Source organism: Silurus meridionalis, chromosome 6, assembly GCF_014805685.1.
Source record: "Silurus meridionalis isolate SWU-2019-XX chromosome 6, ASM1480568v1, whole genome shotgun sequence".
In the NCBI taxonomy this organism is placed as follows: Eukaryota; Metazoa; Chordata; class Actinopteri; order Siluriformes; family Siluridae; genus Silurus; species Silurus meridionalis.
Window position 1 is genome coordinate 25,696,460 of NC_060889.1, and position 13,279 is coordinate 25,709,738.

At 40.1% G+C, this 13,279-nt stretch overlaps 1 protein-coding gene across 1 annotated transcript in view; it reads left to right on the top strand.

Annotated features, from left to right (window-relative positions):
* The first annotated feature begins 4,410 nt into the window (after positions 1-4,410).
* The window catches only part of LOC124387785 (histamine H3 receptor), a 34,823-nt gene continuing 25,954 nt past the window's right edge, over positions 4,411-13,279 (top strand). Inside the window, exon 1 of the mRNA XM_046852348.1 lies at positions 4,411-4,892. Within this exon, the coding sequence (XP_046708304.1) occupies positions 4,625-4,892 (268 nt within the window). The 5' untranslated portion in view covers positions 4,411-4,624. The remainder of the gene's footprint in view (positions 4,893-13,279) is intronic.

Consider the following 13,279-nt stretch of genomic DNA (forward strand, 5'->3'; position numbering starts at 1 on the left):
ACCTGTACTTTTTGCTAAAATTAGAAATATGATGTCGTTACAGGATGCAGAAAAACTAGTTCATGCTTTTGTTACATCTAGATTAGACTACTGTAACGCTTTACTGTCTGGGTGTGTGAGTAAGTGCATAAATAAGCTTCAGTTAGTTCAGAATGCAGCAGCAAGAGTCCTCACTAGATCTAGAAAATATGACCACATCATATTGACCACAACGACCACATTATAAAATACTACTACTGATGTATAAAGCACTTAACGGTCTCGCACCGCAGTATCTGAGTGAACTTCTTTACCAGTATGATCCTCCATGCCTACTTAGATCAAAAGGTGCAGGCTATTTGTTGGTACCTCAAATAACGAAGACAACAGCAGGGGGCAGATCTTTCTCTTATAAAGCCCCACAGTTATGGAACAGCCTTCCAATCAGTGTTCGGGACTCAGACACAGTCTCAGTGTTCAAGTCGAGGTTGAAAACATATTTATTCAGTCAAGTCTTTTATCAGTAGATTTTTCTTAGGTAAAGGAGCAGATCTGGAGGGAACATGGATATAGAGTGTTTGGTGAACTGGGATATTTGTATGCTGTCGTCCCCTCACATTCACACGAACACTCAGGTTTGTTGACGGTGGTGTGGTGGGTCGTCTCTTATCCCAGAGATCCCTCATGTCTGTGTTACCTTCTGGTTCTCCCTTGTAGTTATGCTGCCATAGCGAGTCTTGCCGGAGTCCAAACTGCACAGTGACATTAACTTTCATACAACAATAAGGAGACATAATAATCCATATCCTTCTCTTCCTGTCACCCTCTTCTCTCTCTCTCTCTCTCTCTCTCTCATTCGAGTTAAACTTGCTCCTGAGGTTCCAGTGACCACTGTTCCTGCCCCTCTTCCCTCCGTGGATCTTCCCACTTCGTCCAGGCTTGCCACTGGATAGTGTTCTCTTTGACTGGAGGCCACTCTGTGCAGCTTGGGACGGTTTCTCATCAATGCCTTGGGTAGTTCCATAAAATTCCGGAGTGAGAACGAGCGCTTTGAGGATGGACTGGACTGTAGTTAATGTCAACAGTCTCTTACACTGACTCAGGAATACAGTTCGCTTCTGATCACCATCACTGTACCCCACAACATTGTATATCTGCCACAAATGGAGATTCGGTGCAACCCAGATGAGGATGGGTTCCCTCTTGAGTCTGGTTCCTCTCAAGGTTTCTTCCTTATGCCATCTCGGGGAGTTTTTCCTTGCCACAGTCACCACCGGTTTACTCATCAGGGACAAACTTACACTTATAAAGAACATATTCACTTTTAATCACCACATTATCTGTGTAAAGCTGCTTTGAGACAATGTTCATTGTTAAAAGCACTATACAAATAAAAATGAATTGAATTGAATTGAATACTTTGTTGTAGGGTACAATATGTACAATAGCACCAATGGTTTAAAGCTTTCTAGCAAATGTTGCACGCATCTACTTAATGATATACACTATAGAGTTCTGTAAATGAAGAGGAATTTCAGAATATCAAATATTTCTGAATTATGAATACTTTATTGAGCTTTATGAATACATTTATACATTTATATATATTCATTCATAGAAGGTATTACACAAGGGTTATATACGTCTCTTCATTCATGTATCTAGGAGAAAAACAGGAAATTTTTTTTTTTTTAAACTTACATTTTTCTTACATTTCCTGCAGCAAAAATTGTTTGATGAGAACAGAATGGAAAAATATATTTTTTGGCCTCTGAGCCTGACTTGAAGATGGCAGTGTATTATATCTTGTGGAGTTACAATAGACACATCACAATAAGTGTGTGTTGGAGATATATATATATATATATATATATATATATATATATATATATATATATATATATATATATATATATATATATTTCCTGCATCAGTAAAACAAATGTTTAGTGATTAAAAATTGGTATTCATTGTTATTTTTTTATATCTGAGTAAAGAAAGGTTTAAATTTTCCCTCTTTTATTTACATTTTTTTAAATTTAGTGGCATTTATAATTAGACAGCAACTTGTCTTTCAAAAATCATATCAACCAAGTTACAAAAACAGCCTTCTTTCACCTAAGAAATATGTTGTCTATATCCGATGCAGAGAAGCTCGTCCATGCGTTTATGACCTCCAGAATAGACTACTGTAATGCATTACTAGGTGGATGTCCTGCATCATTAATAAACAAGCTTCAGTTAGTTCAGAATGTGGCAGACAGAGCTCTCACAAGGTCAAGAAAATATGATCATATAACCCCAATCTTATCGTCCCTACACTGGCTACCCGTTAAGTTTCGAATAGACTACAAACTACTGCTTCTCACTTATAAAGCACTAAATGGATTGGCTCCCATGTATCTATCCAGTCTTCTAACACGCTACAATCCATCACGCTCCTTCAGATCTCAAAACTCTGGGCTTCTAGTAGTTCCTAGAATAGCAAAGTCCACTAAAGGTGATAGATCATTTTCACATTTAGCTCCTAAACTTTGGAACTGTCTTTCTGACAGTGTTCGGGGCTCAGACACACTCTCCCAGTTTAAGTGTAGATTAAAAACATATCTTTTTAGCAAAGCCTACACATAACACACATCACATATCATAACCTTGTGCTGCATTACATCTGATCACATGCACATTATCAACTTGTGCTGTTAATATCATGAACAGCAGCTACGCTAATTCCTCTCCACTGCTTCTCTTTCTCTCCCCATCCCGAGGCTTCCTGAGGTTTGGCCAGCTCCAGTCACGTCCCACCTTATCAAGATTATAGACCTTTAAAGAAGTAGATGCCGAACTCGCAAACATCCCGAACCGTACCATTGCCAATAAGATCCCACTACGTGTGGAGTTTTGACATTGGACCTCCTGGAGTGTTTAAAGACTCTGGCATGGAGAAGCTGGTGTTGGATCTGTGATGATCACAAAAGTTGAGCTATTTTATGAGTTGCTCAGTAGCTCCTAGTTTTATAACTATAAAGACTGTATAAGACTGTAGAAAAAACATTATCTATAATCACACACTCCCGTGCTCATGATAGTTCTCACTCTTCAGTGTTCTGTATTGTTGAAAGATTTATGTTCAAACTCTTGATGTCACCCAAATAAGGATGGGTTCCTCTTTTGAGTCTGGTTCCTCTCAAGGTTTCTTCCTCATAACATCTAAGGGAGTTTTTCCTTGCCACGGTCGCCATGGCTGCTCATCAGGGATAAATACACATCGTTCACCTTAACTCTTAAATTCTGTAAAGCTGCTATGAGACAATGTCTGTTGTGAAAAGCGCTATAGAAATAAACTTGACTTGACTTGACGTCCTGTACAACTGAGTGGCTTCAGATTTGTGGCAACAGTTTGGAAAAGAACCACATATAGGAGGAAAGATCAGGTGACCCAATACTTTTGGAAATACAGTGTATATATACTGACAAGATTACAAAGAAAGAATTCTGGAAAATGATGCAACACAATGTGTTATCTGATTTGGTTTTCTTTACGTTCAGCAGTAATATTAAAGCATTTTTTAAAAACTGTTTTTTCCCAAATGCCATCCGGCTTGTGAACGACACCTGTCCATTGAAGTTCCCCCCTGCCTAGAGCCCACAGTGTGCTCTGATCTTGAAAAGTGTCAACCCACCCCATCTTTCCTGAATGCAAATAATATCAGACGACTGAGTCTCTACTATCATAGATCACTGAGTCTCCCTCTGGACTGATTCGCAAACACAAATAACACATGCATAACACAGACTATTACGGGTCTACCTCTCCAGGACTTTACACAGGTGTGTCTTTACACATTTACACTGCACATTGGACACACTTTAATTATGTATATTTGTCATTTATGTTTCGTGATTTCCTTTTATCCCATATACATTTATTTGACTTATAGTTTTTCCAGTAAGCTCGGGTGTTTTTCACTATTAAAACTAATGCTGATGGAGGAGAATTTGCACTATTCTGTATAAAATTTAGAGACTGTCGTGTCCCAGTTGGATTCTGATATACTAGAATTGGCCCATCTGACACCAGAAACCATGTAAAAGTAACTGAGATACTATTCATCAGCATATGCATGGTATTGTGCATTGCTACTGCTGCTAAATCATTGGCTGGTTGGTCCAAAGGTACATATGTATTGGTAATAAAGTGGCCAGTGGGTGAATAGTGCACTTAAATATAAAGCCATTTTCAGTATAATGTATAGATAATTGATTTGCAATGCTGTGTGTGTGTGTGTGTGTGTGTGTGAGAAGGAATACAACATTTATGGAGCTTATATGTACACTGACAGAGTTAATGCAAGACTCTGTGTGTGTGTGTGTGAGAGAGAGATGGGGAAATCCTCAGATGATTGGCACGCCGAGGGGCGTGAACTTGGCGCAAACGTGAAGTTCGCGTGCAACTCGTGCGCACACGCCGTTCCGAGCGAGGTCTGGAGATCCGCTGTGATACAGTGAATCGTATTTTCCTCACGGTTACCTCCGGGTTTGGCTCGGGATCCGTTTGGAGATGCAGTTCGGACGCGAGCGCAGCTAAAAAGCAGTCGTTCGGTAGGCGGCATTACGCGCGCGCGTGCGTGCGTGCACCGGAGTCCGTATGCGCGCGCGCATTGGCGCCGTAATGCTGGAGCGCAACGCGTCCCGGGAGCGCATGGAGCTCGGCTCCAACGCCACGGCTCACATGGGCACGGAGGCGGGATTCGGGCCGCCGGTGCTGGTGCTGCTGGCCGCCGTCATGCTGCTGCTGATCGGCGTGATCGTGCTGGGAAACGCGCTCGTGATTCTCGCCTTCAAAACCGACCGGAGCCTGAGGAGGCAGAGCAACTACTTCCTCCTGAACCTGGCCATCTCAGACTTCCTCGTGGGTAAGAGTGATCTGTTCTTCTACAGGGTTACTGGAATAAACCTCAAGTTACCCCAACACTGCTGCTCACTTAATATCCAGGACGCACGCATACACACACACACACACACACACACACACACACACACACACACACACACACACACACAGTCTTGCATTAACTCTGTCAGTGTACATATAAGCTCCACAAATGTTGTATTTCTCCTTAAACACACACACACACACACACACACACACACACACACACACACACACAGTCTTGCATTAACTCTGTCAGTGTACATATAAGTGCCACAAATGTTGTAGTCCTCCTTAAACACACACACACACACACACACAGTCTTGCATTAACTCTGTCAGTGTACATATAAGGTCCACAAATGTTGTAGTCCTCCTTAAACACACACACACACACACACACACACAGTCTTGCATTAACTCTGTCAGTGTACATATAAGCTCCACAAATGTTGTATTCCTCCTTAAACACACACACACACACACACACACACACACACACACACACACACACACACAGTCTTGCATTAACTCTGTCAGTGTACATATAAGCTCCATAAATGTTGTATTACTCCTTAAACACACACACACACACACACACACACACACATACACACACACACACACACAGTCTTGCATTAACTCTGTCAGTGTACATATAAGCTCCACAAATGTTGTATTCCTCCTTAAACACACACACACACACACACACACACACACACACACACACACACACACACACACACACAGTCTTGCATTAACTCTGTCAGTGTACATATAAGCTCCATAAATGTTGTATTACTCCTTAAACACACACACACACACACACACACACACACACACACACACACACACACACACACACAGTCTTGCATTAACTCTGTCAGTGTACATATAAGCTCCACAAATGTTGTATTCCTCCTTAAACACACACACACACACACACACACAGTCTTGCATTAACTCTGTCAGTGTACACATCAGCTCCATAAATGTTGTATTTGTCGTAACACACACACACACACACACACAGACAGACACACACACACACACACACACACACACACACACACACACACACACACAGACAGACACACACACACACCAATGAAATGTTAAATTCACCCCTTAAACTTATAAAAAAGATTTCTTAAGTATATGTTCACATATTCACATATTTTATTCACATTATTTAAAATGACAGAATGTTGATTGCACCTGTGATCATGAGAGGCTCCGAGCTGAATCTTTTGTTAAAGTATGAACCTTTAACTTTCCAGGAAATTCCAAAGCAACCAATAAAAAACACAGGTTTAGTACTGAATTAATGCTCGACGTGTTGAATCACCTATTCTAGTGTTTGATTAATGCTACAGTGAACACTCGAGTGTGAACAGTTACAGTGTTGAGTAATCATTATAATGTTGAGTGACCTGGTAAAGGTGAAGCTACAGTGGATCTCAGATTTGAAGGCACACACTTGTATATGATGTCTTTGGATGCTGTAGCATAAAATTTCCCTTCACTTGAACTAGGAGACCCAAACCTGTTCCAGCAGTGTCTTTTGTGTCCAGAGCAGCTGAACTGAATGATGACAATGTGAACATTGACTGCACCCCAGGCCTCCTCCCCTCACCTGCATCAGTACCTGACTTGACTAACACCCTTGTGAGGACAAATCTTTACAATTTCTATTTGAACATCTTCCCAGAAGAGTGGAGGTTACTATAAAAGCAAATAGACACTAAAATGTACACAATGGGATGTTCAGAAAAGCACATACCAATCATATAGTCAGGTGTCCATAAACTTTTCTCTTGGCATCTCCTGAAGTAAATTCCTGGTAACACCACTGATTTTACACCTTTCCTAAGTGACACTATAGTTACTAAATAATTGGTAGCAGTTACTGAAGAATACGCAGAGGGAAAAAAGTTAATAATAAGACAGGACTCGATGGTTACGCAGCACAACCGAGGTCATACCATGCTTAAGGAATTCAGTGCTGCATAAGGGGAGGTGGTAGCCAAGTGGTTAAAATATTGGATTTTGGATCTGAAGGTCCTGAGTTCAAATCCCTGCCACACCATGCTGCCATTACTGGGCTCCTTAAGAAGGCCCTCAACCCAATAGTTGCTCAGTTGTATTAATAAGATATGGGAAGGTGGTAGCTAAGTGGTGAAGACATTGGCATTTTGGATCTGAAGGTTGTGAGTTCAAATCCCAGCCACACCATGCTGCCATTACTGGGCTCCTTAAGAAGGCCCTCAACCCAATAGTTGCTCAGATGTATTAAAGAGATAGGGAAAGGTGGTATCTAAGTGGTAAAGACATTGGATTTTGGATCTGAAGGTGGTGAGTTCAAATCCCAGCCACAACAATCTGCTCAGATGTATGAATGAGATAAGTCACTGTGTATAATGGATCCAACCAAATGTAAATGCATGAACAGTTCAGTATTATAATAATAAAGATAATAATATAAATATAAATATAAAAGCAGAAAGACCAAATGATTTGTTAAGAGATGAAAAAAAAAAAAGAACAATGCGTCATCAGAGACAGGGCGATTGAGCAAACGTGTCGAACTGCACAGTGTGCGTCATTCTGCAATTCCTCCATTCTCTTAATTACAGTCCTATGTTTTAGTGCGTCAGTGAACGGGGCTGATTCAAAGCCGGTTGTGTACAAACCACGACAGACCCGTGTGAATAATCACGATTGCGTGTACATCACTTGTAACAGAAAGCATGTGAAATGCAATTAAAAAAAAAACGGCACAACAATCTTTGATTTCTTGCATAACTTGCAGCCCAAGAGAGGTGTATGGATGCATACAGTGTTTATTTCCATCCAGCTGGATTATTTAGAAACTCATACAGAGAATGTTGAAGTAGCAACATACATTCCATACAAAATGCAGCGCTGTGTGCGTGTTTCTTCATACAGTGTTGATTGCTTTTATTGAACGTGAGGTACCAGTCATCCTGTTCATTTCTACTTCCCGGACCTGCCTGACTCATCCTGACACCCTACATCTGCATAACGTTCTACTTTAATTGGAGACCACTCGCCGCAGTTGACGACGGTTCCACATGAACAGCTTGAAGATCCACGAGGTTACTGTGGAAGGTTAAGCTCAAGAACCATGAAGATGGATTTGGGCTGTGATTAATATATACAGTTTGCTACATTGATTTAGGACTGCGATTGCCATGAACAGTTTGGCGCTCAAGTCCGCATCAGTCAGCAGGTGATAAACTTCAACAGAATTGAACTTCAGGATGGAACTAGATGGAATTTCCTTGTTACGCAGTTATGCATAATCGGTGTTACAGGCGAGGATCCTTTTTGAGTCAAGAGTCAAGGATTTGAAGATATTATCTCAAGGGGTTTTTCCATCACCACCATCACCTCTGGCTCTCTGATAACGGAAAACCTGGTGGATATAATGGTGGATTCATTAGTTAGAAATTGTACATTCTCAATGTAAATAAGAGTCTGAATGGATAATAACATTGACCATTCCATAGTTTTGGGTGTGTCTTTTTTAATAATGATTTACTACAGTATATGATCATCATATCCAACTGGAAGAACACACACAACAGTATAGAAGTTCTTGGTATGCTGTAGGCTCCAATTTTATATCTTTGGAAGACACTTTGGGCTTTGATGTCAATCATTAAAAGTTGTTATTGCTCCAAAGGATATTAAGTTATAGATGATGAAGTGACATGGATATACATTTCTTGCATTGGACATTATTTTTGTTTCATATATAAATACATGAAATCAGTCCTGGAGCAATCCAGAAAAGTACTTATTAAAAGCCAAATGTCTCATGAGTTTATATTTTAAATATTATGAAGACTTTTATGACAAATGAGATTCCTAAAAACATTTATCTGATACTATGTCTGATCCTTTTCCCCCTCCCCCTGTTTGAGAGCCACCTGCTAAACTCAGGTGCCCATTCATACTCTATTCATACAGTCTGCATAGAAATTAATGGATGACCATTTAAGGCTATTGTTATACATGTTTTGCTTCCCTGGTGGTCTAGTGGTGAGGATTCGGTGCTCTCACCACCGTGGCCTGGGTTCTATCCCCGGTCAGGGAACCAACCCCAGCCATTAGGGTTGCACAAGCCAGTGCACTCTTAGTGCCGGTCCCATGCCCGGATAAATGGGAAAGGGTTGCGTTAGGAAGGGCATCCAGCGTAAAACGTGCCAAATCGAACATGCGGATCATGAATACGGATGATCCGCTGTGGCGACCACTAATGGGAGAAGCCGAAAGAAAGAAAGTTATACATATTGATAGCCAGACAAGCTATTGTTTCTTCAATGGAGCTTCAATTTCAGCATTTACACATCTTATTGGCACTTAGATTGGTTTATTTACATCAAGCAATTTAATATAGACCAGTTGCAGAGACTTCTAGCCCACTAACCATCAAGAACCCGACAGCACTGTGGTGAACTTTATCTTAATAATGTTGCCATATTGGGATATTTTACCTCTTTGATTTGTAATGCAGCATGTCCTGCAAATGCTCAAGCATTTTTAATGTTGACAGTTTTATTTTGTTTGAGCATAAAAGTGATGATCAAAGACATGATCTAAAACTTAAAGCAGGACCCTAACCCGGAAAAAACTACACAAGGTAATGTGCAAATGATGTCCTAGTCACATATAATGACTGATGTATGCATTTAAGTGTTGTAAATGGCTTAAATATTAACCTACTGAGAGAATCTGTTGTGTAAGAACAGGTTGTATTGTATTGAGTCTCCGAGCATGTGATTGAGAAAGCCGCTCGAGCTTAGCAAAACACTCAGATAGTGTTTGCTTTGGAACCGTGGATGGACGTAATGTTTGGAATGTGCCGGACCTCACGAGCAAACCAAGAAGAGCAGCCTCCTCTCAGCACGAGAATGATATATAAGGAGCATCAGGCTTCCAGCAATAAATCTGTGGATGAAAGATTCATCTTTTGGACGTTTTTCGTAATTAATATGGACAGATGCAATTCCAAAGAGCTCAATTCCTTCCCACAAGGACTATTTTCTGTGTATTCGATTACTACCATAAAGGCTGATATCGTTTTCGGAGGAAGTTGTGACCAGATCTGAACTAAAACAAAAGAAGAAAAACATGTTTGTAAATGTATGCATGAGCGCATGTTGTGCCTAGACAGGCTCATTAAATGCCTCTAAAGCAACGAAAGTTCGTCTGTGATGTGTCATGCTGTGTCGTAGTGTCATTCGCCCCAGTTATCATTCTCGATTATTCTGGTATTGTCGAGATTGAGTGATTTCCGGCACCTCATCAACGAAAATGCAGCAGCCGCAGACGAGGGCATAAACAGGTTCCCACATATAAACGGCCTAATAGTAAACATCAGCATTTCCGAATTCTTGTGACATTTGTCTGACACTGTCTAGTAATGCTGATTAGAATACATTCACAAGGCATACACAAAACCATCAGCCATAGTATTAAATCCAGCTTTCTGACATTGTATAGTTCCCTCTTGAGCTGCCAAACCAGCTGTGACCCATCAAGGCATGGGCTTTTAAGACCTCTAAAGGTTGTTATGAGGTATAGCCGAAATGTAGCAGACTTGGTTGTTCAGCACATCCTTGTACCGATGCTTGATCGGGTTTAGATTTGGGAAATATAGAGGCCAAATCAACAACTTCAACCCTATTTTTTTTCCCATGTACCTCAAACTATCCTAGATGAATATTTACACTGTGGCAGAGCACATTATCATGCTGAAAGAGTTCTCTTTCAGTTGTAAATACCGCTCATAGCAGAACCTCTAATAGTTCAGATCACAGGTTTCATATTTATATGCTCATTCTTATACATTATTAGGGACTTTTATGGCAATGTACCACAAATAATACAAATTTTCAATTATGGATGGAGTCTCTAGTGTCAGTTCAAACAAAGGGATGTCCAACCAATTGGAAGTCTTCAGTATTGCGATTTTTGGTTCCTGGGTAAGAATGACATGGGTAAGATAGAAAAAGGAGATGATGTTGAACGCCTTGGTTTTTGCTCTGAGCTGTGAAGCCTTCTATAGAGAGGTGTGCCCTCAATAAAGTTCCACATGTGGACTCCAATCAATGAGTAGAAACATCTCTGCAACAGTCAGTTTGTCATTACGGGGTACTGAGTGTAGATTAATGAGAGAAATAAAGAATTCGAACAATTGCAGTATCAAGGTGCAACAAAACATTGAGGAAATCGAAGGGGGTCAGAATACTTTCTGAAGGGATGGTAAGATTCACTGTTTCGCATCGGTATAAAAGTTAACGATGTAATGCTGCGATTTTAAATTGTGCATCGGAGTAGAGCTGCTGCTATCGAATATTTTAGTAATCCATCAAGTAATCCAATAAGACGTTTCAAAAAGTCGCCTTCGCAGTGGCCACGTAGAGTAAGTTATAGGAAACTACTGGTTTAATGAAACTCAATTATTCTCACTCATGTATTTATTTATTAAATCTCGCACAGTATCGAGATTGGGTTTTTCTTGTCTCCGGAAAAGCTGCTTGAAATTTTCCACAAACTAAATCTGTGTAATCGCCATCTTTAAAAACGTCCTCCGCTACCTGCTCTACACTGCGGAGGGACATTTAAAACGTGCTGTATATAAATTTAAATATAAAAAATAATTTAAAATGACTTCAAAAACGTAACTTCGTGTTTTTGTTTGAATTATCCCAAATTTTTACTTTCTGCCATTTTCTTTGGACTGAATCTTCTCCTCGCCTCGCTCTTTGTTTTTTCACTGTTCCTCTATACAGCGTCTCCTGTGTTACCTTTTCAGAGCGCTTCAGAGTTTAGCGGGCGGTGCGTCAGTAATAATGGTCCGTGGGAAACACAGTGCGCCGTGTTTAGTTAAATTGACAAAAAAAATGTTTGTAATCAAATTACATCAAGTTACTTGAGTAGCCCTACATCGGATACAAGTTGCCATTTGTATTGCGATGCAGCTTTTTTTATAGACTTACCATTGTAAAAAGAAATGTGTTTATGTATAGTATAATTATTAGTGCACTGTGCTTTCATTATTTAGAAAGTGACCAATAATTTCTATGTAAATGCTTTCTTCTCGCTGAACTGTTCTCTCAGCACCACTGCTGTTACATGAATATGACGTATCACAACACTACGGAGATCGAGGCATGTCCTGAAAGTCACATAGAATGCAGATTAACATGGCAGAGGTAGAGCTGCATTTTCCTGGAGACAGAACAGGTAAAGAACGTCTGGTTTTATTTAATCTTTGACTGTGAAAAAGGGCTTTAGGTGGTAGGTATTTTTGTCATATAGTTTTTATAGTAATTAAAAATGTCCCTTTTTCACACCGGGAAGTGATTTAACTTTTTTTTACGGTGAGTAACTTTGACACTTTCCAATTTCGAATCCAGGATTGGGGTGAATTAATGGAGTCCATTCGACACTGAAGACCTGGATGTTGACTCAAACCCCTTGAGAAAGAAGGCAGTAAATTGACATCGCTAACTCTTTTAGAAAACTGAATAAAGGATGTGTTGTCAGCTCAGTCATGGCTGCCGCTTGGAGCGGTCCAAAAGTTTAATAGTTTATGAAGAGATATTTGAATTCCTACATCTGTAACCTCTAAAGGACATGCTTTATCATCTCTGGCAGCGTTGCACCGAATATCAAGACTTCCCAAAGCAAATATCAAGACTTCCAAAAGCAGCACAAGACGAGATAAGCAACATCACAGGGTGTAGTGTGAGATAAACAGACCTGTTTGTAGACACAGGAGGAGTGTTTAGAACTGGGCAGCTTTGCTTCTTGTGCATGTACGCCTAATATACACCAGACTCACGTCCAACATGTGAGAAATCAAATATATACGTAGGGGTAATTGTATTCCATTAACAGTATGTCGAGAAGTCTTTCATTTTTTTTAGAGACCTCTGAATGAGACACGATACTTTGATGTCAGCCACGGCGTCTGGTTAAAAAAAAATAGTGGGAGATTATAGATACATTTTACCTCAAACCAAGAATTGTTTTCTGTGCTGTCGGAAAAGGAAAAGTCTAAAAAGAAATCAAGCTAACATTCGTAATCTACCGTATATTGATTTGGATGTTTAAAAAGCACATACCAATATTATGCTAAGGTGTCCACAAACCGGTCATACAGTGTAACTTTGGTCAGCTTTCAATCATTTTAATGCTGTTCTGTTTGTATCACCTCAGCTTTCATTGCCACAGCAAAATCTTTTCATTGTTGAAGTGCATTTCATGTATTGCAGTTTCCATACGAGATGTTTATCATTAGCTAAGCTTAGTGTGAATTTGTTGTTACTACTG